General features: G+C 36.6%; 2 protein-coding genes across 4 annotated transcripts in view; one reads left to right on the forward strand and one right to left on the reverse strand.

The window, feature by feature from the left end:
• Window positions 1-5,877: 5,877 nt before the first annotated feature.
• On the reverse strand, window positions 5,878-10,201 carry lacc1 (laccase (multicopper oxidoreductase) domain containing 1). 3 transcript variants are annotated; one of them, XM_027164828.2, is made up of 5 exons: window positions 9,570-10,201; window positions 8,870-9,048; window positions 8,387-8,552; window positions 7,432-7,657; window positions 5,878-7,075 (listed from the first exon to the last, which is right to left on the reverse strand). In XM_027164828.2, exons 1-5 carry the CDS (start codon window positions 10,096-10,098, stop codon window positions 6,886-6,888), a joined length of 1,290 nt encoding a protein of 429 aa, XP_027020629.1. In that variant the 5' UTR covers window positions 10,099-10,201; the 3' UTR covers window positions 5,878-6,885. The 3 variants fall into 3 exon arrangements, with proteins under 3 accessions (XP_027020629.1, XP_047671330.1, XP_047671331.1); XM_047815374.1 differs by having other exon boundaries at window positions 9,457-9,596; XM_047815375.1 differs by lacking the exon at window positions 8,870-9,048 and having other exon boundaries at window positions 9,570-9,588.
• A 3,384-nt stretch (window positions 10,202-13,585) lies between these two features.
• The window catches only part of enox1 (ecto-NOX disulfide-thiol exchanger 1), a 49,172-nt gene continuing 35,031 nt past the window's right edge, over window positions 13,586-27,726 (forward strand). Inside the window, exon 1 of the mRNA XM_027164865.2 lies at window positions 13,586-13,882. The gene's annotated coding sequence lies outside the window, so the exon portion shown is untranslated. The remainder of the gene's footprint in view (window positions 13,883-27,726) is intronic.

Raw genomic sequence — 27,726 nt, forward strand, 5'->3', positions numbered from 1 at the left:
TCTAATTTATCTTTAACTGTCTACTTAAATAATTATATATGTAAATATATTCAAACATGTGTATGATCACACACATACCCCCTTTTAGCTCTACATTTTGGTTTATCATTTATAGCACAATTGTGAAGTTCTCAACAACTTCTATAAATAAACAAACAAACAACCTCAGGTGACATCAACAACAACAAAAAATAAATTTCAAAATGTAAGCACATCATATTATTCATTAACATGTAGAACCATCTTTAGCAACAATAATTTAAAAGAAATGTTTTACAAAATTACTTCAGTTCATTGATGTTTAAGGTCATTTATTTAAGCTCAGCTCTCTTAAGATCCTCCAACAGCATATCAATGGGGTTTAGTTCACTTGTTCATTGCAATTTAGATTTTTTTAATTCTTTAAACATACAGATGTCGGTTTGTTGGAGTGTTTGAGATCATTGTTCTCTTGCATGACACAGTTTAAGCTCATGTCTCAATGACAGCAAGTTTCCCAGGTCATGTGACTGTAGAACAAACACTAATCATAACCCAATCACCATCATGCTTGACATTCGGCGTGGATGTTGATGGTGATACACTATGTTTGTTTTTTGCCGAAAATGTTTCTGTGCGTGATGACCAAATATCTCCTCTTTTTAGTGCCATGTGTAGTAAGGATATTTTTCCAGATGCAATTTGTTTGTTCAGATGCAGTTTTTTAATCCATGCTGTCATATTATTTTTGGAGAGAATGAGCATTTTCTTAGTCACCCTTGAATAAACGTCATACTTTTTTAGTTTATTTCTGCTGTCTAGAACATAGACATTCAATGTGCTTATTAAGGCCTGTAGGTCACATGGGATGCTTATTTTTGGAAAGACTAGCAATGGACTTGGAAATCTAATTGTAAACAATCTTTCTCACTGTAGAATAAAAAAATCACATTTTTTAGAGATAGTAACAACATTTTTTTCTTTAAGGCCATGGCTGATGTTTTTTCTTCTTGATATGATTTAGACACATACCTGAGTACTCCAGAACACCAAAGTGCCAAAAGTGCATTTCATTTGTAACACCTAGCTGCTAATTACTCTTTACTCTATATCAAATTTCCCATTCCCAATTTTGTTCATTAATAAGCACTAGTCAAAGGCTCTGAGATGTTGTGCCTTTCAGAAATTTAGGGCCACCTGCTGTTTTAGCTAGTATGGATTTACAAGACTTTTAGAATTATGACCCCTGTCACAGCTTTCCTTCTAACATGCAGACTGAAACTTATAATAACAATCTTATATGACTAAAAAAGCAGTGTTCCATTAGTCCATTAATGTCATTAAAGTGATTAGAGCTCAATAAAAATATAAAAGACAGTTTAAAGAGTTGTTTCCACAGAGAGCTCAAGCATATTTATCACTATATTAGCTGATACCATTAGATCTTTAAAACATGGTCATTTCTTCGGGGGAAGAGAATGCATAAGAGAAAAGTGACCCCTGATTAATTGTGCTTCTTTTCCATAAGCCTACTGGCAGAGCAGAGCGGCCGGACAGAACCTGCTGACACGCCTCAACCACCCAAGATGAAGAGGATACTCAGCACTTTTTACATGATTACTTTCCCCAAGACTACAGCCAAAACCTCAAAGGGTTCACAGCCTTTATTCTGAAAAATATGTGTCTGAAGGTATAAAGGTTTATGTTTTATACATTTATGCAATGTAGCAGCTACAAAAGTACAAGCAAAAACCTGTACATACTTACATACATACATACATACATACATACATACATACATACATACATACATACATACATACATACATACATACATACATACATACATACATAAAATGTGTATTTAGACAAACTCTGTGGCAAAAGCATTATCATTCCCATGTTGATATAATAGATCATGTTTTATCGTTTCCTAGTCAGTTTCAGCATAATGTTTTACCTGGATGGATGATCTGCTTTTGACTTGATTTGTGCTGAGATTTCGCCTCTAGTACAGTTAATATAGGATATGAGCTATCATTGAAATATGTTTTTCTTCACTAAACACTAGCCCCTGCCATGTTATATATAGTTATATGCATTTTTTAAATGACTATGACATTTCAGTATGAAATCTGAATTTATGTGTGAGCTTAGAAATTATTATAAATAAAGAACAATGATTTCTGTCACTACATTTTTGTATAATTACCTAATTCAGCTCTATAGTATTCACTAGAACTAATTAAAAGTAGTATGAGAGATGTGCCAGGGTTTAATTTTCTGCCACATCATAAATTTCTTTATATCAGGTCAGCTTCTGTAGGTCTGCATGTGGAAAGATGCCGAGAAATCTGCTGCATCAGCTTTAGTGAAAATGATTCACTCTGCAGCACCAGTGATACAGTCTGTACTGCAGAGAAGCCCTGCAGCCTCTGGATAAGCTCAGTCACCCCAATGTTGAGTACTGTCTCTTTCCAGGGGACCTAGAAACCTATACCAATAAACCTGGCCATCAATTAGTTAGGATTCTTCCAAATCAAGGATAATCATCCTGGACCTTCACTCAGTCAAAAGCACCATCAAATGTCTCTCTGAATAGATAATGAGACAGTGAGGCAATATGGTCATTTCTTTATTCTCATGAAATTACTTTTACTGTAAGTCACAGTTGGAATCAGCCTTTTATGCAGAAAGTAATTGCATGATATAGTAAGCTTGTTGTTATAGACTATTTACTATTTACATAACATGACCTTTCTCAGAATACCAGAGACTTTAAAGCTATTCATTACATTGTACTATGCATTTAGATCTACTGTCATCAGGACAATGGACCTCCACGGACTATAATGTTTCTAGTTATTTGCTTTGTCTATTTATAAACCAATTCCTTTGTGTACATTATATGAAAGCGGACATGATCTCCAGGGCATGCTATAGCGAAAGGCTAGCAAGTTCAGACGTAAATACATTTTTTCTGTTTTTTTTGTTTGTTTGTTTGTTTGTTTTTGAAGCAGCTTAAACATCTTTTTGTTGTAGCTTTTGTCTAATATTAAATTTCTGCTATCATTAGCATATTATTTTGTTATTTTTTATTTGTAAATGGGAACACTCCATGTATTTTTATATTAGCTTTCTGATTCTCAGCTAAATAAATCTTCTAATTTATACACATTGGTACTAACTACAACCTACCAAGTTACTAAAAACTGTTCACAATGGAAGGACAGAGATCTGTTGCTATAGATCTGAGTGTAGGGATTTCTGCCATTTGAAGTTGTCTTACAACGCATGTTCTTACTTCCTTTATGTAAGCACGGACAGGATGTGTATTTATGGCAGCAGGACTGAGCTCCGTGGGTGGCTGATACAGCCGCATGTATTTGTAGTGTGTATAGGGAAGATGTCACTGGCGAGGGTGGAAAGACTGATCAGCCTTTATATAACAAAATCCAAACAGAGACCAATTTGAGTTCTAAATAAAAGATTAAAAAGAAGATATACAAAAAATTAAGCTGAATTTTAGAATTTGTAAAGTGACTTTTGTTTCTTTTAATTCTTATTGTTCATATTCTTCATTTTGTTATTAACTTTTAGCTAAACATTTTTGAGTTCAGTGTCCATCTCAGTAATATGCACACCAGACTTAATTCGAGCCAACACTGTATGACTTTCACCATCTTAAATCAAAACTCTTTTAGTAGTTTAACACACACTCACACACATGGGGGAGGGGACTGACAGTGTTACCACATGAAGATTAGCCTTTCTTAATCTCATCTGTCTGCAGTATAGCACAGAAGTTAAGTAACAGTGTGAATACCAGTGGTGTGGGATTTTATTTTAACAACTAACTCAACATTGTGTATTTTTTAATTTGTGAATTTTGGAAGCTCCGAACTGAAATGAATAATTTGCCAATAGTTACTCCTATGGCTCTGAGTGTAGAAATCTGCTTGAAAAATTTGGATACAAAGTTGACATGTAACAGCCTAATGAATAAGCCTTAGGAATTATGGTACTGTAAATCTGATACACTGTAAATATTGTAATAATCAGTAGATATCATCCCACATGTTTCAATTATTTTCATGCAACTGCTGACAACTTATCTGGTCCAATTTAAATAACATATAATGCAAATATAATCATCAGTCGAACAAGAGAGAGAGAGGGAGGTGCTGGGGGAGTTAGTGTTGGGGGTCTGGTTGTTTCCCAGTCAGCCTTATCAAGTGAGAAATTGTTAGAGGATGAGGTCTTAAATCAATGCTCAAGAAGGTCAGACTGTGCCCCACTGACCCCAAACAATTTCTACACTACATGAGCTCATGTCTGTATATGTTCATGCTCTTGGTTTTAGTTGATGATTTATTGTACATTCACATGCTAAATTAAAATATCACATCATAAACATTATAAAGCACTGCACATAATGATGCTAGTACATTTAATAAAGAATGTGGCTTTATGTGGGCCAACCTAAGAACATGGCAAATTAATTGTTTGGCTTTTAATGCAGGGGAAAACAGGTTTATATGGACATTATGATGATCACATTGTGACTGTAGATGATAATAAAAAAGGATAAAGCCATTACCTATGTTATGGCCATTACCCAGGTGACAGCCATTACCCCACTGTCAAACAAGCCACAGTCTGCATTATGAGCCCCCATCACACACCTTTAACAATATACCTAGAAAAATGTGTCCAAGATTAATGTGTATTTCCATGTACAGTGGAGTGCTCACAATGCTTACTGAATGAACAAGCGGTGATGGATTTAATGCTATTCTTTTCTCTTCCACTCACTTTGCACTAATCATAATAAATTTTTATAATGTAGAATGCAATGAAAGGTTGGCCCAAATAAAATTGTTGAATTACATTTAGCCATGACCTACACTGTGTTTAAAAATAACATATTCATATTTAATCAGACTTAACAATCTTAATTCAGGAAGGTTCGATTGTTCAGAATCTGGGTTTTGAATGTGACATTAAATTGCATGTTTGTTTGTGTGTGTGAGGTTTCAGTTTCACATTCTCTCTTAGCTCACATCAATGCAGGTATCTGCACTTTTAATCCTGGTGTAGACACAAAGAAGACCATAAACAAGCCTGAAAGGAGTGCCCCTCCCATGGAGTGGAAGGATAGAGCATACCACTCACATAAGAGATGGCACTAATCTCTGAGAAATAGCTTCCACAACATTTATATTTAAGCTCTTAATAAATAGATGCACCATGTTGTGCTTATCATGACAGGACATAGCTGAGATGTTTAGAATGACATGGCAGAATGGCTGTTTGTGTTGGAACTAAATTGCAGCTGGATGGGAGCCAATCAAATTGTTAACAGTTCACACAAAACAAGCACATGTATTTTAAAGCAAAGTGAACAGAGCCACCTAGTGTCTGCTTTTATACACAGGCACCTCATATCTGTGACCTACATAGTTTTTCAAGATGAGCTAATACTGGGAACATAACGTCTTGGTGCTAGTTAAGATTTTTTTGCTCTCTAATTGGGTTTCCAATATGAAAGTGAAGCCCTTTGTCTTACAGTTAACCTCATTTAGAGTGCAAAAAAGTAGAACCGTATGCATAGTCCAATAGAGGAGTTCATTAGTTATGATTTTATATTTATTGTTTGGTTCCACTTTTTCCTTTAATTGTTTTGACACAAATATTCAATATTTCATTCATTCATTCATTCATTCAGGTCTCTATGGACTCACACATAACAGTACTACCTCAAACGGACCTTTTGCACACCATACATTGCACACTGCACACATCACTTTGGAACCCTTTTCAAACTCTTTTTGCACTGGTCACTTTACATACTTTGCACATTATCATGTATATAACATATATAAATTATATTTAACATACTTATCCGCATTCCATCCCATTCATTGCATATTATACAGATCTGTTTTTATTCTTAATTTTTGTATTTATCCTTATTTTCAGATTCATAGATCTCTGTTTATTGTTTATTTTTTTCTCTTTATTTATCCTTTTCATTGCACCTTTCATAGCATTTTAATTTCTACTGTATTTCTCACTACAAGGAACAGTCGTAAAACACATTTCAATACATTTGTCACTTGTATGTGACAAATAAAATTTGAATTTGAATGAATTAATAATTAATTAAGATCGCTGTGAATCCAGGCACAATGCAGAGATGCACCATAGATGGAATAACACCATGCACACACATTCACACATTAGGGTGAATTCACATATTTTTGGGTGGTGGAAGGAAACCCACATGGACACAGGGGGAACAATTCTAAAATTTGTACAGACAGAGTGCTCAGGATGAAATTGGTGGACCTTGGAGCCTTTCGGTGACAATGCTGCATTACCAGCGTGTATATATAATTCTTTTAAATAGTAGTATTCTACTAATAGGATAATATGTACTGCAGTGGCTCTTCAGTACTGGGCACTCTTAGAAACTGACCTATCCCACATAGATCAGCTACTGGAAATAGCCTACCATAGAAAATTAATATTGAAGCTCCTTAGATAATTATCAGAATGATATAGGCAGTATACCTCTACAGGGAGAATGCAGAGCGGTGCTGCTAACTATTGTTCATATTACTTAATCAAAATATATCACAATACAATTCATTAAAACATACATAATAAAAATGCATTATTTACTCCTACTATCTGCAAAAAGGGCATCAATGGCTCTCAGTCTTCAGAAAACTTGAGATGAGGTAAGTGGCAGCAATATGTCTAACTTCAGTTTATCTTCAAATGTACACATCTAACCGAACTCAGTACTGAAAGTACTGTGAATATCGATGCTTTTTGTTTCTGCAACAGATTGAGATGAGATGTTGACATTGAGTAGCACAGGCACTGATTCTGAAGATCCTATTGTTTAAACTCTTGAGTCTCCTTGATCCATAGAAAGCCAATCTGAGTACCAAAGTTGAGACCATCTCTCACATGGGAGAAGAAGGAGTCAGAATGGCAGGAGGTGCAGAGGGTGAGGTTCGGTCTGTTTGTCACTGTGTTATCCTGGATGTGTTCTGGGAGGAGACCACCTTTCTCCAGGAGGACCCTAAAAACATGTGAGAGAAGAGAAAGGGACAGTTTTCAGCAATTCTACAAAGTGATACTCTTCCAAAGGACACTAGCAACATAGCAATAAAGATTTTAGTACTTTTTGTAATAGATCACTTACATTACCACCTTGCTTATCCTTTTTAAGTACAAAATGAAAACATTGCCATTATCTAGCATTGATAAGTAGTCATTTTCCATATATCATCAATCACCATTAAGTCTTGTACATTATTAGGTGTTCTAATCATTTGCCATCTCCCAAAACTTTGATTAATGGCTTTTCTCTAAAATTAACATCAGGTATTTCCGGAGTATAGATCATTTGAAAATCATACAGTATTTTTTTTTTACCTAGTGGCAAGTCTGATATCCACATAAGGCATGGGTGACTCTGTGTCTCTGACACAGTCTGGATGGATGGCCAGAAATTTTTTTGCAGAATTTTGTTCCAGAGAGAAACAGCAGGGTCCAACAGAAGGCCCAATCACAGCCACCACGTTAGCAAGCTCACTGCCAAACTCCCGCACCATGGCATTTACTGTTGCCATAGCAACTCCCATGAGAGTTCCCTTCCAGCCTATGGGAAAAAAACATGTTTGAGTTTGACTCTTTTTTCACTAGCATTCTGTTGAATATATAATATAACAACCACAACAACAACAAAAACAACACAAAATAAATGTCTCAAAAGAAGACCTAACAAAAGCATTCTCTTCTGTAATCATTTTTGTAAATACTGATTAATATACTTTACATTATTTAAATCATCAGAGTTCTACTATGTTACTATCAGTGGAAACCTTGAAACAAGCAAATGTGTTTTTCAAACAGGTAATGAAAAAAATGTAGGGCATTTTTAACATATCAAAAGGTCAAAAAGGAGTGCACAGTCGTAAGTCAACAACCACAACAGCTAAAAACACAACAATTAAGCTGTTTCATGTCACATACTATAAATATGTGTTTGAGCATACAGGTAATTTTATACACATCAGGGAATTTTTAGAAAGAGTTTGGATTTTATATACATGAGATCAGGACTGTTTTGACAGACATTATTTTTCAAGCATACTTATTTAATGGTTGTGCTATCTAGAGGAGGGAATAATGAGGGAATAATCATGAAAAGTCCATAAGAACAATCTAGGTATAAATGTCATTTTAATACTACTGCAAATATAATCAACATTACTGTAGACCTCATGAGGAACTGAGATAATTTCTATACTAAAATTGCACTCAGAAAAGGAAACAGATGTTCGCTGATGAAGACGTGAAAGGTTAAATGAAACATGAGTTAAGTCACCTGCATGTGCTACTCCAATAACCTTTCCCACAGGGTCAGCAAAAAGCAGCGGCATGCAGTCAGCTCCTGGGGCTGCTATTACAACACCTGGCTGATTGGTCACAATGCCATCATAACTCTCAGGTTCTGGCTTGTTCATTGCCCACACATCGCTGCCGTGGTTAACCTAACAGACAAAACAGTAGCTCCAACTTTACACTGATTTTTCTGTCTGTGAGTCATTCTGAAAAAAAAAATAGACTAAGGCAAATTTGATGAAAAGTCTCTCAGTAATTTAACTTCTGAATCAAGATGAAAGATAAATGCATATGATTAAGATAAACAAACTGAACCAGACCTCATGTCTCACAGAGGCAGGTTTACGCAGTGATACCTGTAACAGTTTGTGTTCAGTTTCTTAATGAACTGTGTGAAATACATAGATATATTGATGTACACACTTCTAAAATTCCCAAGCAGTAACTAAGAAATAAAAAAAAAAACCTTAGAGAGATGGAACTGATGAGGCTGAAACCCGACATGCAAACCAAGGCGGCGAATATTCTCAGCCACTACAGCACGTGAGTCTCTGCGACGGGAACTGCTAAACAGGTTTAAGGAGCTGAGAGTGCTGATGTAGGAAATTCCTCCTGTTCTTGTGGTAAAGCCATGTGCAAAGCAATCTTTGAGCATGAAGACACAAGGCAGAAATGACACATTTAGCCACATTCTTCTTTTCACAAGTTAATTTAAAAGTTCCTTTACTAGAATAACAACAAGAATAACAAGAATTAATAAAGTGTTTTTCATGTAAATGTTTATCACTGTCCCAACAAGAATCCTTAAAGTGATCTCAAGTCATTTTTCATGTCTCTTCATATACAAGGGTTTTCAGTGATCAGTCCAGGGTTGAAATCCACAACAGAAACCGATCAGTCTTCAGATGTGCAGACAGGTTAGTAGAATTGATAAAAACACGGCTTCGGGGGTTTGTAACTAAATGTCTTGGAATCTATCACATCTGTACAACTGAAACAGTCATAAACATTTGCACTGAGAAAAGAAAAATAAGCCACTTACTTAAAACTCACTTTAAAGACTTTTAAAGGCACTTGTTGAACGTCTGGAAGTGATGAACGTCGATGCAGATTTTTTTTAAAGATTGGACACAAATGATCTGCAGTGTTCCTTCAGTGAAACTCACCTGAGATGAGTGAAGACTTCAGGACTGTAATTTCTCCCCGGAGCGCTGGGAGGCGCTGTAGGAAGCCGCTGATTTGCTCTGTAAGCTGAGTGAACTGGAGGCAGGTGGTGTTGAGTTGTGTGAAGGTGCAGGAGTCGCAATCCAGCACGCTACTGTAGGTGAAAGCGTAGATCTCGGTAAAGAGCTGCTTTTCACACGCCTGCATCTCCTCGCGCCGCGCATGGCTCGTCAACACGTGCACGTGTCTAACGTTCAGCTCGTCCGCGGCTTGCTTGAACGCGTACAGCACGGCTACACAACTGCCGTCTGTTAACACATAGACGTGTCCGTTCAGACCAGCGCACTTCTCCATAACAAACGTCTTAGTGAGTTCCTCAGACCAGCCCACGTGCTGTTGGAGAAAAATGTAAACAGGTTGCCTTGTGCCATTTCCTAGAGAGTTCAGTAGTTTGTTCACGCGCTCCTCGAGACACTTTGTGTACCGAGAACAACCGGGATGAACCAAATCCGCCAAGATGATTTCAGCCATCACAGCAACAGCATGGAGTGTGTACAGAAAACGTTGACTTTGCAAACATTCCGCTAAGACGTCTGTGTCCTCTGTAGATGCTTCACGTGTGAATGTGGAACTTCATGTACTTTACACTTCCTGGTAGCTGACGGAACACACCGCCCTTTCTGGAAAGTCCTGAACGGACAGGACAAGTTTATGATTTTTTATTTTTTACTGTGTCTTCAGTTGATTAGTGACATTTTCTCATGCAACGTTCACCTTTCTATCCTTACACAATAGTAGACGGATTTTCTCATTTCTCCAAACACGTTTTAACTGATGACATTTACAGTTAGCATTTCAGCATATTAAATTAACCACATACAAACCACCAGGAACTGCAAGGTACAAGGAAACTCCACGGTATAACTAACCAGACCTTCTTCCTCTCAGGAAAGCCCAACATGAACACAGTAATTATCTGTATAAAAGCTTACTAGTTCAATTTTTTTTTTGCTGTGTAGGTTTTTCTGTGCTTACAGATGCATGCATTTAAAGATGACATCCACACATCAATATGTGTGTATTAGCAACAGCTGTAGAGTTAATTACTATAGTAATAGATGACATTAATAATAGTAATACTAATAGCTGCAATATATTACTACAAATTTATTGCTGAATCATGACATCAATTATTAAATTAGATCACCATAGCAACCAAACAACCATGTGCTGCATGTTAAATACTAGAATAAAATTTATTTCAACACGTTTTAAGACGACTACACTGTAACTATTAAACCCACAAAGTGCATGCTATTTGCTCTATTCTGTGTGTATAATTACTGTGAACTATTTAAGACTGTAATGTTTGGAGCCTGCTGTCAACCCTGTTTGTTGGCTATTTTATTCTCAGTTTCAGGGTGCAAACAGATTCATTCACTGCTTTTTCAACCCCACTGTGTGAGTCTTGTTAAACCTATTTACTATATACTGCCAAACCAAGATATTGTGTTTTAACCTAGTCATTGTGTACTATATAATCCAGACACTTCCTTTGTTTTTTAAACTCTGAAACAAAACACCCCACTTCACTTTATACTTTTATATATTTATGTAAGTAACTAAAAATATGGTATTTGTACATGGTTGCAGTCTGTATATTTATATGTATACACTGAATATTAGTGAAGCAGTGTTGTTTTTATATTGACCAAGAGGGAATAACGAGAATTAACATAAAACTTTCTAGTTATTTAAGATTTAAACATTTAAATTTTGCCCATTGGTTATGTTGATACTTATTAAGTGCTTTCAGGTACTCAGGCTACTCAGCATTGTACATTATATTATTTATTTATTTATTTATTTATTTATTTACTGGCATTAAGTTTTCTGATTCTGATTTATTTAATTATTTTTACAATATTTTATTGATATGGTGTTGTACAGTATGACAAGAACATAAATATGACGATGGATGTTGAAATATTTCACAGTGGCTTTTTCAAAGCTTTGTTGCTTTTACTGCACTCATTTTGTTGAAGACCTCAAATACAAGAGATGTCAGTTTATGTAATCAAAAAGTTTAGAAAAAATAGTCAGTGACTTGCAGGATTTAGGCTAGTAAACAATTCCCAACTAGTGAGCCATTATAAAGCGGAAGTGTTTTACCCACACAAAGGAATTTGATGTCTTCTTGTTAAAAATAACAAAGAAATGATAATAAGCCAGTGAATCATGTGCATCATGCTAAAGAATAGGATCCGAATGATTTTGTGAATTAGGTCAGAACACTTTACTGTGTAAATGCAGACCCTATATAGGCCACTATCTAACCCATTTTGTTGTGTAAGATCTAACCCAGTTACTGAGTGCTATCAAACACTCTCACTGTGCATTATTAATTCCCATCACTGTGTGCTATTAGACCAAGTCACATTTTATTTAAATATTATGTATACCATATACAAGTATACTCAATCACTATGGAGCTTTTATTGATTTCCATTCAAGCTATATTACTTCTATACTTCATCTGTCATTTGAAATTGTGTAAGCATTGTACAATTTGAATCTAACCTTATACACGTTTTGTTTGTTGCTCCATGTTACTTGAAATCCTTTATACTGTCTACACAATTAATTGATATAATTACACTTAAATGTGATGGAGGATATATTTGTAACCTATGTAACCAAAAGATAAGATAGGTTTATATAATACATTAAGGGGGGGGGGGGGGGGTTTTACAACGTGCATCGAGGAAATAGTGTAAAAAAAAATCAGCATTTATTAATTATGCATCTAATGCAGTTGCACTGATTGAACACTAGAGGTCCTAAACTGCACAGCTCATAAAATCTATCAAGAGTGCTCTGGGCCCAGTAGCTCCAAATTGCGATGATCGACACACATAAAAGGTTATACGTTTACACAACCACTTTGTAACACTTAGAGCTGTTCACTGGCATTTAACTGACACTACTGCGATTTACAGAGCCCGATATCGAGGTAATGCAAGTCGAGCATTTTAGCCAAATGCAGTGTTTTGGATTGTTTATGATTCACAAATTAAAAAAATACTATTTTTAGGACCAAATTGTCTTTATTTTGTTCGACGTTTTCTGTAAATCGAATTGAATTGTGGTTGGTAAAACCAGTATCACGAATAGAATTGGTCATTATCAGAAAAAAAAAAAAAAAAGATTAAAAAAAATCTAACATGATGTGTATGTGTCACTTGTTAAGATTAAGCACTATATCATCTGCACTCACTGCCTTTATTTGAGAAACTTTCTGTTTAAAACAAAACACTCCATTTAATATTTCTGTATGCAAGTTAGTAACTATATACAAATTTATTTACTTACACTGAATATTACTGAAGCAATGCCATAGTATTATAAAACCAAATCAATCTGGAATAATCGATGCTTTTAAGCTTATATTGTTGAACGCGTTGGTGAAAATGACGTTTTCTTTGCTAAGTATTGCTAAGATAAATTATTATTGTGACCAGCAGATGGAGTAAGAACACCATAAATATTTCATAAATATATTTAAAGATTTAAACAGCTATATTTTGCCCAGTGGACATGTGTTCATTCTGTGTCCCCAGTCATTTGGCCCTTATTAAATGCCTTCAGGTACACTGGCTATTCAGTATATTCGCTTTATATCAAATATTGTGATGTTTGTGAATAATCAGTTTTATTTTTAGAAACTTTTAGTACCCTAGAGATATAAAGCTATTAGTAGTATAACAAAGATGTTGACAAATGTTGAAATATTATATTGCAGTGGCTTTTAATTCCTTTCATTTTGCTGAAATGAGCTAAGAAATAAGATGTATATTCTGTCTAGTAGTTACATATACTGTAGACAAGCGTTTAAGCTAGCAAACAATATATAAAGAGAAATAGTGTTTTATCTACACAAAGGAATGTGATGTTGCTGCCTTCCTGTTAAAAAAAAAACATCAGATGATAATAAGCCAGTAAATTGTATGCATATGCTAGTAGCCTGACAGAAAAGATCCCTATAGGTTGCTCAGGGCTTATCTGGACGTGTATACAGAGAGATCTTGTGAATATATATGAAACTTGAAACGTCCTTGTCTTGCGTTTCTCCGTGAAGAGGGTCGTGCACGGCGCTCGGTGTCGCGCGCTTCACTGTAGCCGTGTGGAGCGGAATGTGGCGCTGAGATGCAGCACGACTGAAGGACTACATGCACACTACCACCACAATCATCCAGCTAGGTTCATGTTAAAGGATTACATACGGAGACGTTCAGCCACTCTCGTTTTTCTTACGGTAAGCGTCTGTAATTTGATCGCGCTCCTTTCCCATGTGTGATGGTTGTGTGTTTGGTTCTCGCAGCCCGACGCTTTAGCTGCCACACTTCACCCGTGCTATTCGTTCACACGGCGTGTAAAGCTCAGGAACGCACCGCGGCTCTTCATTAAACAGGCGATCTGAGTGGTGTGTCATTCCCAGTCTCCGACAGTTTGCTTTTACTTGTTGAGGTAGAATCGGGATTATTTCTAACGTGTTGAATGTTGGCTGCGGTGTTAATTACTAAAGGACCAAAGGTGAGACGTCTGTGGTGGATACTGTAGTGTCGGAAAGACGAAGATAAAGCAAGCCTTTTGCCCATACCGTTAAATGCGAGATAGCAACCAAGCAAAAGAGCAAACAGTCTAACATTTTACAAACCGACAGCATGAGCACGTTCAGTAAATCTTTCTTCAAATAAGTTAATAGTGAGGCTGTAGCTGAACTGACAGAAATCTTACAGCAGTATTTTAATCAAAATGTACCCCAAAGTCTCTCTGTCTAGTGTTAAAGAGGTTACCCTGTTGTGGTATAAAGTATGTTAGTGTTAAACTGTTTAAAGAGTTTTGAGATGTAAGGAGTTGAACAGTAACAGTAGTGACGATAACAGAGTCTGGGACGCAGTTGTGGCTCTATTGAGTTTTATCTCCATAGCAGAAGCGCTTAATGACATCATCACCTGGGAAACGCATTCAGCACCATGGAGAGAGTTCCGTTCACAAACTACACACACACACACACACACACACACACACACACACACACACACACACACACACACACACACACACACACACACACACTGAATAGTCTGACCAACAGCTCCTAATTGGGTTTGTTTTGAGATTCTAACAAATGCATAATTACTTGGATAGACAGACCTAACTGATCTATACAGTTCAAAAGAATGTATAAACTGTTTGTCTCTTCACCATAAACAAGAACGATAGATTGACCATCGTTTTTTAATTGAAGATTGTTGTTTAATCATAATGCTTACAGATCATATTTATTCATTTCTCATGATTAATTGCTTACTAGTGGTCAGGGTCATCACGGATCCAGAGCCTCTCTTGGGAATGCTGTGGATGAGGCAGGAATAAACCTTAAATGGGGCGCTAGTGTTAAAACCCAACTAAAAAACCCAGCTGAATTTTCCATTGATCCGAAGGGTTTCCAATTATGTTCACTTACATCTCTGCAGATGCTTGCCTTTTTTAAACAGCCTGCATTTTCATTAACATTTTCCACCAGCCCTGCACGATCAACTAACCAAAGCACTTGTGTAAACATTAGCTGGAGAAAATTTACACTGCTGTGGCTGCATTGTGTTGCATTACATGAATTTAATTTTCTCAATAGGTCTTCTGTGAATGCTAAAATCCAGTGGAACTGTACACTTTCTTTGCCTAGCTGCATGCAGATGAAAACTGAGGTCATATTGATCTTAGCTTTCACTCAGAAATGCAGGAAACCAGGAAGGTGGTATTTTCCATGGAATTTTTTGCATTTTTGTTGGCCATCACTCTAGTTGTCTTCTTTGATTAGTGGAACCTGGCATCATTGCAGTGTTGCTGCATGAGTTAGTCAGGCTTGTGTGTCTGCTTTTCCTTTCAGCAGCAAGGATCATTAAAGATGGTGCCAGATTTATCCAGCGTGCTAGATTAAAAAGGCTTTGGTCACAGCTGCTGTTTGTCCTAAGGGGTCACTGTGTCTTATTGCATTTCAGTACTGAGGATATGAAAGCACCCTTTGAAGTGCTGGATATTTTTTATGATGCCCACTGTGCAACCATGAGCTCCATTTTCTGGAAACAGTGGAGCCTAAGATCAATGGTTGGCATCAAATCAGGTTAATTTAATTTCTGAGAATATTAGTGAAAAAGCAGTTAGGAAATTCACTTGCTGCTTCTCCGTTGCTGGAATAACGGCGGCTGGTTTAGTAGAAGACGAAGGAAGATAAAGCTAAACCATGAGGGGGGTGGGGGTAGGAGGAGACAGTGTGGGTCACAGAAGACTGCACCAATTAAACTGCAGTGTTACTCACACATGCACAAGCACAAAACAATACAGAATACATATTTACTGTATGGTGAAATAGAAAGAAACTATGCTTCATTCTTGAAACACTTTATATTTAGAAAGGCTTGCATTAGGCATATTTCCCATAAGCTCATTTTTAAATTGTAATTGCTCATTTTAGGTACTGAATTCAATTATAGGCATGGTTGGAAACAGTGTCACAGTTACCTTAATTATGTTTTCATTTGTGTTATGGGGCGTGATGATGGACTTTTAGGGAGTTTTATTGATAAACAGTGTTGCAGATAATGAGCAGATCCTCTGTCACTGTTACCAATTTTTACACCACACACAGAATCAGTTTTATTTTCAAGTACAACAAAGCACCATAATGGTGTAAGTGAAGTTGTTTTATGGTGTCTGTTTATTTTTTTTTTACACATTTTACTCCCCAAATGTAAGAAACCTAACAGGATCTATAAACCTATAAACCTTTATTTACAAACCTTGTAGTGAAGACACTTATAGTTTTCTGTGGAAAAAGACAGAATCTTGTTATTAAATCCTGATGCAGATTCAAAGACACCCCTGATCTCTTCTCCTGTCTGCTCTAATAACAAAATAAACTAATAATGACAGAGAATTGGATTTGCTGGAAAAGAGCAGGCTAACCCCTGGACCACTCAGTCTGCTTCATACCCCTCAGGTTTCTTCCTTCTGCAACTGGAGATGATGAGGAGCCTGACTGTTCCACAGCACAAATAATCTGAAGCTCAAATAATCACAGCTCAAATTGAAAATATTTATCCTGCATTGTCGGTAATCAGGGAAATGCAATGGCTTGCCTTCAGTTTGTGCAAATATCAGACAATAATCAAATTTGCATCCAGTTCAAGCTACGGCTTGACTTCAATTATCAAATGCTTTATGCATACATGATTTTATTATAACATTTTGATGCACAGTGTTATTTTATGTTCTTGACTTATTATTTTACAGTGCATTTTTTTGCATTGGTATCATCCTGGTCATATCCCAATGACAGATTAAGCTAAACAATACAATTTAAATGCCATTTTGGCAAAATTAAATAGCAAGGCATTGGGTTTAACTATGTTTGGTGGTGCCTACAATACTGTATGAATGATATTGTGTGGTTTGGATTATTGGGAAGTTGAGGATGTCAGAACACAACAATAAAATGCTAAATAAATGGAACTGCATTGTTGTTATTTCTTGTTCAAAAATGTTTTCTTGATTATCTGTGTATCTTGTTTAAATTCTGTCCTTGCGCTGTGAAGGTTAAGACGTGGTTTTTCATGCTGCATGTAAACACAAATCAGAGGCAGTGTGCAGGTGCAATGGAGCAATGAAGTATATGGGGAGAGGGATTACTGTAGCAGAGCCCCTGCTGTTCCCTTGACAAGCACTGTGTGTTGTGATTAGGGGTCACTTTGAGGAGAGCTATAACTGAGCTCGCTAGAAGGTCACAGGTCTTCTTTCAGCCAGAGGCTCCCACAAACCACCATGTCCAAAGGCTTGTGGCAGAGCTACAGTAAGAAATAGGCTCTTACAGAAAAGAGAGAGTTTTTTCTTCTGGAAAGAAGACAGATTATTTTTGTTCTTTTCCTCCTCAATGGGAACAAAGAGAAGAAAAGGCAAGTTGTAGTTTGCCATTCCATTTGGTTGGCAGTAAGAGAAGACGTTCCTGCATAAGTGAGCTGTTTGTATGTTTTGAGGTTTTTCCTAATGGGTTTTGGTCATTTATTCTCTAAAATTCCTGTAAGGACTTAATAAAACATAGCTAAGTAAAGGATGTAGTAAAGGTCTGACATTCTGCAGTGTGCAACCTTTTCAAGGGCAGCCTGATCTCTTCTTCAATGACAAAAATACTGATAAAAATGGAGGATGCGATTTGCTGGAGAAGAGCAGCTAAATAGGAAGCACTGGACCACTGACAGTGTGTCTAATACTTCTCAGGTCACTCCCCTTTACAGCTGGAGTTGATGAGCAGTCTGATTGAGCCACAGCTCAAATAATCTTCTGTTGGCGAAGATATTTCTCTAGCATAGTCAGTAATCAGAGCAATGCTCTGGTATGCATTGCCTTTCAGTTGGCTGAAATATCAGACCAATTTGACAATAATAAACTTTGTGTCTGGTTCAGGTTTTGGCCTGACTTCAAAAAACAAATATTGTTTCATACATTCAGCCTTGTTTTCTGTCATTTGTGTATGATATCAGCAGTGATTGTGTTTGAGGTAGAAACATATCTACTACTTCATTTCACCTAGATTACTCAGAGAATTTGTATGACTTGTTTGTTGTACTGGGGGTGGAGGCAGGTGGAGAGGTGGAAAGATAATGGTATTTGGTAGTGAATTACATTCTAAAACTATATCCCAGTACTGCATCACCTTATTCATACACTGACATTAACTCAACTCCTGACACCATAAATATACCCTGGGAAGCTTACTAGAGTTACTAGAAATCTCTGCTTTCAGGTGTGCCTTCAACATTGACATGAGATTAAAAAGTCAAGAGAGCAAATATGACAAATTATGACAGTATTCTTCAAAAAAAGGAGCTTCAAAATAAAAAGACACTGCTGCTTTTCATGACAAGTGGGAATTAATCTATTATTCATCATTTTCCATGCTATCAGCAGTCATTTTTGTATGCATAAGTACAATAGCATGTCGCAATTCATTAAATGGGAATGAGATAATTTACTAATGAAATATGAAGTGTGAGACGAGTTCAGTCAGGATACACCATTAAGAGGAATAGATCAGTATGCTCAGCTAGATCTACACATGTACCTGCCACATCTACAACATTCTCAACTGGGAATTAACAGGTTGCTTAGTAACAGCACTACCTTAAATTCCTTTAGGCTTAATTGGGATACAGTTTTGACAGCTTGGACTCATTTGAGATAGCACCCATGTTATGTCTTGAAAGTGAAGCACCAGCATGGCAACACAAGCTGATAGATTAAATAATGAAGTTGGTGACGGTGCCTGTTCGTGCTCAATCTACCTTAAACAATTTGTGCAGACACACTCTGTTTTCCCCTGAGCACAAAGGAGCAGCAGCACCTGAAGAGCAGTGTTTTGTTCTTCAACGTAATAGAGTTCTCTTTCTGATGGGAAAAAGGCCCAGCAGCGAGCTAAAGGTTCAAACCTAACTGGCCCTTTAATTCAACTTCTATTTGGAAGAATTACTCAGTTCTGAGGCATGCCACAAAATTACATTTATTGGCTAATTTTATCATTTCGTTTTATTTCAACAACACGCTTGCTTTGGGATATGGAATATAAAAAAGGCTTAAAGTTAATAAATGAAAACACATTTGATTGTATGTCGATGTTGGATTATGCCACATTTGGTGGTGCAAGATAGTTTTATGCAAGATTTCTGTAGTGATTTCACTGAATTAAGTCTAGAAGGCCTCTAGTCTAATATCTCGATCTAGTAGATTTATGATATTTAGGTTTATTTGCCTGTAAGCATAGAAGGCATCCCATGTTCAGATGGATATGTATTGTGTTGCTGTGGTGTTTTTCCATTAATGTTTTAGCAACCATCTCCCCATGGGCTCAAAAATAAGTGTAACATTATCCCTCCCCCATTGCCATAGCTCTTAGCCAGTGTGGGAAATCTGCAGTATGAGAGCGACAAAGTATCATACAGTCTTTTTGTGCCTGCTCGTGGCACACAACACGCACACACACACACACACACACACACACACACACACACACACACACACACACACACACACACACACACACACACACACACACACACACACACACACCAGGCATTTACATTCATATATTCACATAGTAACAGTGTGCTGCATAATATCAGGGCAAAAACAATTGCCATTCATTCTGAAGGTAATGCATCCATAATAGCACTGTGATATCCAACAGGAATGATGGTCTAACTTGGTCTAATGACTCTTTGCCAAAGGAGGATTTTTGTAGCACTTATTGCTACACAGGGTAAAATCTGTAATCCTCTTTGGAAATTTTCTGTTTCTATATAAATATCTGAGAAGAGTGCAAATATAAAGTGTCACATACAATAAATGTATTTGTAGCTTTATTTATAGACTATTTATATATGTATTTTACTGTTCTGGTGCTTTGTTTGCAAATTTTAAATTACAATGATGCTATTAATGGCAGGTTAGCCGTATGATTTAAGATTAAATGAGTCATGGAGTTCTTGGCCAGTTTTGGGCTGTATTAATACAAGCTGAGCTTTCCTACAGATTTCTTTCCAAAATCACCTTCAGTTCAGTTTAATGAGTATGGCATAAGAAGGCAGCAGTAGTTGGGCTTTAGGAAAACTGAGAATTTAGCAAGGTTATAATGGATAAAGAAGGCACATTTTTAACTGGGATTTTAAGGCTTTACAAGAAGGAACAGCTAAGAGAAATTGCAAAACTTATGACAAGTAAACCACAAACATCAGATCAAGAGTCATAACTGCTGGACCTCTGGTTATGTCTGTGGCATTTCTAAATTGGCTGTTTCTTCAGATTCTTTAATAGTCATAAATGATTTGAAATGTATCTCTTTGGATTCAAAAGCTTAGCTTGTAGACCTCTAGTCTGAATTCTTATTACTGATCATAATCTGTGCTGTCAACATTTAAAGGCCAAAAAGCTGAGATGTGTGAATTATTTGATGAGGTCCAATTCTGCTGTATGAATAACAGTGGTTTAAAGAGGAATTTCAGTGCACAATAAGATAAAATCTGTCAACCAATAGGCATTTGCTGTGCTAGAAGACATAAATGCACATCTAAGCTTTTGATGCAGGCTATGCTCTATTTACTCACAGTGTAACACGGGTAACACAAAATCAATCGTGCCTCTTGAGTGAAATGTTGAAATGAGAAGTAGCTACAGTACATGTACAGCTCAGATCACACTTCCTGCACTAGTTCCAGATATGCTGTACAATGAACAGGCTTTATGATTAAATGTGAATTATAACCTATAAAATCTCTCACAGTTTGTAATGCAATGTATTTAGTATGCCTTTGTATTTTTGTGATTGTACCTCAAGGACTTCTACAGCCATCGTGAAAAGCTCCATCTGTTTTCTGTATTGTGGTTAATGGTGGATGGAAATGATTGACTGCTTGGGCAATGTGGTAAATTTCTGAGTGTTTAACTTCTGTTTGGATGTTTGCCTTTTTGGAAGTTGTGTGATGAGTGCCACTGCAGTACTCAGCAGGCTACCAGCCGTGCAAAATTACTCAGGTAATGACCAGTGGAAGACGTGGCTGTCTCCATTAATGTTAGAACAGAGAAGAAAAGGAAAAGAGTATTCAAGGTTATGTGGTTTTTTATGTGCTGAATAATGTTTGCATAGCAACAGTTCCCATAGTCCCCAGACCTTTTAATCCCTTTCACACTAGGTTTTGCAGTGTGGACTGAGATATGCAAATGGAAATGGATAGTGCATGTACTTATGAGATGACGTTGTGAAATCAGTACAGCATAATGTCGTGGACTGTAATACAGTGATAGTAATAAAATACTTGCCTAATTTTATTGTACAACATAATCTTTATGTAATTCATGAATTCAGGTTAATATTCAAGTTACTATTTAAATTAGGAATTGTTTTGTTGTTTTTGTTTTGGTTGCTTTACATTTACAGTATCCAACTGCCTGTGACTCTCAGGGACACTGGTTTAAATTTAGCTAGTTTGTAGATATTTTTTGAAATAGAACCAACAAACCAACTAAATTCTGAAACAAATTCAAATGATTAAAAATCACAGGCAGATGCAAAAAAAAGAGAAATGTTGTTGTCCCATGCACATCTCTAACTGAGACCAAAATTTGCACTTGTAGGATTTCAATGTCTGTGTTTTTTCTAGTGTTTCTGGAGGCATTGTAGTAGATTCATTCAGACAAAACAAGCTTAATAATTAAAAAACAAACAAACAAAAAAGAAGAAAACAAACAAAAAACAACACTAAAACACAGATCTTTCATAAGCCATGATTTAAATACAAACACAGATGTAAACATGGACATTAGGTGCACTAAACAGATATAGATAAGCATAGTGGAATTGTATTACAAACCTAATATTAACAAACTGTTAATTTATAGGAATCTAAGGTATACTATATGACCAGAATTTGTGGACACCTGACTATCACATCCTTATTTGCTTGTTGAAATTTCCTGTCCAGATTTAGTCCCTGTTTGCTGTGGCAATATCCTCTACTCTTCTGGGAAGGCCTTGGTACACCATGTCTTTATTAACCCTGTGCACAGGGGCATTGCCATGCTGGACCATGTCAACCCCTTAGTTCAGTGAGGAGAAACTGTAATAATACAGCATACAAAAAAAATTCTGCACAGTTGTGTGTTACCAACTTGGTGGGAACAGTTAGAGAAATAGCCACATATTGCAGTGAACGTCTGATGCTCGCATACATTTTGGCAATGTAGTGTACATTATGTTGCATTATGTTATACATTTTCTACAATTATCAAACTTTTAAAATCAGAGAGTCACCCTTATAACATACAATACTATATCACTGTCATGTTGGGGTCACTGACAATTTTATCTATTTTATGGTGGTCCCTTTTTATAAAGAACTGACCAATGGACACATTTGGTAGGTTTATAATCCACATAATGAACTTATATGGTATGTATGTGTTCTAAAATAGTATATGTCAATGTTTATGGGTTAAATGGGCAACTCTGTGTATGTGTATAATTAAGAATAATTGATGTAAGGGTCTGTGAAAACTCGATAATGTCAGTGGGAGCAATGCTGATGTGTGATGTTGATTAGTGTGAGAGCAGTGAGATGCATATCCCTGACGGACTGAGGGTGATTGATCATGACTAAAGCACTAACACCACCTCTCGCCTCCAAACAAAGCTCTAGTCAGCCCAGCTAGAGAGGATACTCATTAAGAGGGGTTGCTCTGTTCATGGACATTATGATGAATAGAGGGGAGTAGAGGAACAGACCCTGGCTGGACTCCAATCTGGTGGCTGTTTATCTCTGAACATTTCTCTGTGTCCAGAGCCCATCACTGCAATACGCCTCTGCTGTTTCACAAGTCTGTTAACATGTTGCCTCAGACCAGCTTCATTAGCTCTCTGTGCTTATTGGGTGAAAAACATGCAGGCTTGCACTGTTTTATGGAGGAATCTATCAGGTCTGTTCTAGGAATTTTGCCATTCTTTTATAAGGTTATTTATATAATCCATTTAAAGGGAACGCTGCCTGTGGTGTGTGTATCGATGATTAGATTTTATGGGAGTTTGTGAACTAATCTCTGAATTACTATTCCAATATGTAATATGTTCTAATAATCTTATGTCCAAAAGATGTCTTACCTATTGCCTCATGATAATGAGGAATATTTCGTCTAGTTCAGAAGAGTACCTGCTGTTCCATTCCATATGCAGAGACACACTACACAGCTCTCACTGATCTAACAGTGGGTTGCCTGACCACAACTGTGCGCTACCATATGCGTATTTCTGGCAGTAGTATTTTTACAATCAGCCAGCATTTGATTTTGATTTCACAGCAGTACCTTGTGATTTTTCTCACAAAATATTAAAGCACTTTTTAAAAATTCCCCCTTTTCATATTCTTTCCAGCCTCCATTAATTGTAGCACATATGGTGTGAATTTTATTCTTTTTTACAACCATTTTCTCATGTGATTGAAAATTGCCTCACTACAATGTACATATAGGCCATGGAAATATTTACATAAAAAAAGCACCTTGTCCTATTCCACCATTGAATATTGTCTCTATTTACATCTTTCTTTTAAACCCCTCAGTATTTTAATAGTTAACTCTTCCACATCATGACTCATGTGTTCTGGGAAGATTTAAGACAAACCTGGCTCTTACTTTGCTGCTACACCCAGACAGCATGCTGCTTGGCTGTTCTTCGCACCTTCTGCTGGGACATGGGCCATGTGTTTGTGTGTTTAAACTGTAGTTCTAGAAAAATAGTCTGAGAGCACTTTGTACTCTGAAGTGCACTCTATGTGCTTTAAAGTCTAATAATCTAATAAACACAAGGCTAATAATCAATAATTATGGATGTGTGTTCTGACAGAATGTGTTAACGATGTCAACATGTTATCCACATGCTTTGGTGGACAGATGCTGCAAACTTACAAGAAGAAATGTGTAATCATCCTCTAATATGAAACTGTGAAAAAGTATTCACATGTTTTGTATTGTGATTTTAACCATAGGTATGGTCACAAAAAACCTTTTGTATAAATATAAAAAGACAGCTGAAATAAAATATTCAATACTACCATATAAACACTTGAGAACCCATTAGTTTCACTGCAGTTACTGAATAATTCATTATAATTGCTGAATAATATGCTTTAATATAGGACCAACATTATATGACCAACAGTTTATGGTAACCTAACCATTTAATGCATATTTACTTTTTAAACATATAATTTCAGATTTCTAATAACCTCCACTCTTCTGGGAAGGCTTGCCACTAGATGATAGAGCATGGTTATGAGGATTTGCCTTTTCAGCCACAAGTTAGTGAGGTCAGACATGTCAGGTGAGGAGGCCTGGGGTGCAGTCAGCGTTATAGTTTGTACCAAAGGTGTTCACTGCGGTTGAGGTGAGGGCTTTGTGTAGGCCACTCAAGTTCATCCTTTCCCATCTTGGCAAACTATGTCTTCATGGCATTGTGCACAGAAGTATTGTTATGCTGGAACAGTTTTGGGCCTCGTTCTTACAATTAAAGTTGTAATGTAAATAAACAGCATACCTAGCCATTCTACAGTATATAATTGTGTGCATCCAGGTTTGCAGCAACAGATTGGGGAAAACCCACATATGGATGTAATGTTCAGGTACCCACAAACCTTGGGCCATATTGTGTAATAAAAGAATAATCATATGCCTGAAAAACAGGTAAAGGTTCGGACCCATTTTGAGGGATTACCAGAAAAAACACTGGGTCTATTTTCACTGGTATAGAGTGAGAATTCAAAAAGTCACAGCTTTAATGTCACATGTATGTGCTCTGTGTACACATGCTGATCAAAACAGTAAAGTGCATGCTTAGATCCCATGCCAAACAGGAGCAAACTGTAGCCACCTGTCGCAGCTTTATCGAGCCCTGCTGCCAAGCTCCAGGAACTCTTCCCTTAAAAAGATCGATATTACTCAGCATGACTGGAGAACTATTGATCCTTTTGGCTTGAAACATTTTTCTGTTGCCATTAGTTAAGATTGAAATGAAGTTTTTTTTTTCAGGCTTTCTGATAGTTTACCAAATACCATAACACATGATGACAATATTGTAAACATTAATTTGACCATGAAAAGGCTTCTTTCCTTTTTTCTTAGTGAAATATGGAAGTAATATAAAGGGAATGAAAATGAACAAGTAACAGTACAATCTTGTGCTAGATTACTGCCTATTAGGCATTTTTATCCACCATACGAATGACGTCTCATGCTTAATAAATACTACAGGACCATGCAAACGTGTTTATATAAACATGGTATTTGACTTGGGTAAAACATTTTTTTAGGAATTTTGACTCACAATTCTTTTTAAATAGAATCCAGCAAATCCATGGAAGTGTCTTAATATTTGAGCCTCTTTAAGAACAAATGTATTATTTGCATAATTATGAAGTTTATTTCTACAGAGGCATGAGAGAGAGATGGAGAGAAAGCATCAGGTGTATAACACCAGCTGAAGAGAAGAAGCTATAAAACTAGATTAGCAGTGGATTATTTGTCTGTCACACTAATCTGCATTTTTTTGTCACCCCATTACAGTCTAGCATTGCATAAGAAATGTAAACAAACACAATCACAAATGTGGTCACATGGTACAAGGTAAAAATTAAGTTAATAATAGGCTTGGAATTTACATCCTGATATATTTGTGGCCTCTAGTAGTGTGGAGGTGATGAATTGGCCTTTTCCTCCATTAAGCCAGGGTAAACCTGCTGAGATTTATGGGGGCTATTATAGCCAGAGATGGTCATTCAAAGGCCACTCATCTTGTTGATATATATATAGGAGGAGAGAAAGAGAGATAGGAACACCAAGTGTAGAAAAACAGAAATGTGCATGGTTGACAAAGGTAAGCACTGCATAGTCAGTGATGGTGAGGTTGTTGCATGGCCACGTGAAGAGCTGATGACTTGTTTTTTAATGCTGGAGCTGCACGCTGTTCTTTTCAGCTGTAAACAAGAGGCACAATAAAAGTGATGTGAAACAACAGGGTTGAGGGAAACTGAGCTTGTTCATCTGTTCGAAGGTCCTGTGAATTTTTAGACCAGGGCCTGTTCATTTATCTAGCAGCCCAAAAAACATCTTGCAGAACTGGCAGTCCTGCAAACACTGTTTGTACAGTACATCCAGCAACCAAAGAAGGAGAGAAGAAGAGACAGGAAGAGGGATAAGGAGAAGAAAGACTGCTTTGAATATATATGTGAATAATATGAGATGTGTCAGAGGCTTCGTCTTTTTTTCTTTTATTGCATATGTCTGTGAGCATGTCTGTTGTGCATTCACTATTCAGCCTTAAGGGATTCATTTGGTTTTGTGATGGAGGAATGATCTCATGTCTAGACCAGCTGCCACACACACACACACACACACACACACACACACACACACACACACACACACACACACACACACACACATATATATATATATATATATAAAATTATAAAATTCCTATATTTCTGCATAAATATGACCCAAAACATAATCAGATTTTCAAGTCATAAAAGTGAACACAATCAAACAATTGAGCCAACAATATTATACTTCTTCAGTTTATTGAGAAAAATTTTCCAGCATTACAGTACATATCTGTGACTTGCAAAAGTATGTGAACCTTTGCTTTCAGTATCTGTTGTGAAACCTTGTCCAGCAATAACTTCAAGTAAAGTTTCCGGTAACTTTTAACAGCTTAGAAGAATTTTATTCCATTCCTCAGTACAGAAGAGCTTCAACACAGATTTTAGTGCGTGTCCACACATGAACTGCTTGCTTCAGATCTTTCCACAATTTTTCTTTTGGATTAAAGTCAGGACATTGAATTGGCCATTCTAAAACATTATCATCTTTATCAATCATTATCAATCATTCTTTGGTAGACAGACTTGGGTGCTTGAGCTAGTTGTCTTGGTGTATGACCCATTTTTCTTGAGATTCAGTTCATGGACAGATGTCTTGCCATTTTCATTTTGAGATATTCTAAATAATTCGGTATTCGTTGTTGCATCAATGATAGCAAGCTGTCCTGCACCAGATGCAGCAGTACATGCCCAAAGCATGATACTACCACCACCAGTATTTTCCTTTCTTCATAAATAATGCTTTTCATTTCAAAATAAAAAGTTTTATTTTGGTCTCATTCCTCATTTGGTCTCAAATTATTTTTTTCAGTTGTCCTCTGGCTTGTCCATATGATCTTTAGCAAACGTCATGGGCAGCAATGTTCTTTTTGAAGAGTAATGGCTTTCTCCTTGCAACTCTGCCTTGCACACCAAGGTTGATCAGTGTTCACCTGATGGCAGACTCATGAACATTAACATAAGCTGAAGTAAAAGAGGTTACTTGCTGAGAAGTTACCCTGAATTCCTTTCTAACCCAACAGATTATTATATGTCTTACTTTTGCAACTATTTTTGTTGGTTGACCACTTCTGAGAATGTACCAGTGGTCTTAAATTTTCTCAATTTGTACAGAATCTATATG

The sequence above is a fragment of the Tachysurus fulvidraco genome, chromosome 6 (assembly GCF_022655615.1).
Source record: "Tachysurus fulvidraco isolate hzauxx_2018 chromosome 6, HZAU_PFXX_2.0, whole genome shotgun sequence".
NCBI lineage: Eukaryota > Metazoa > Chordata > Actinopteri > Siluriformes > Bagridae > Tachysurus > Tachysurus fulvidraco.

Coding starts and splice junctions, on each gene's coding strand:
- lacc1 (XM_027164828.2), bottom strand. CDS start 10,098: ATGGCTGAAATCATCTTGGCGGATTTGGTTCATCCCGGTTGTTCTCGG. Junction 9,049..9,569: donor GAAGTCTTCACTCATCTCAG/GTGAGTTTCACT, acceptor TCATGCTCAAAG/ATTGCTTTGCACATGGCTTT. Junction 7,076..7,431: donor GATATCAGACTTGCCACTAG/GTAAAAAAAAAA, acceptor ACATGTTTTTAG/GGTCCTCCTGGAGAAAGGTG.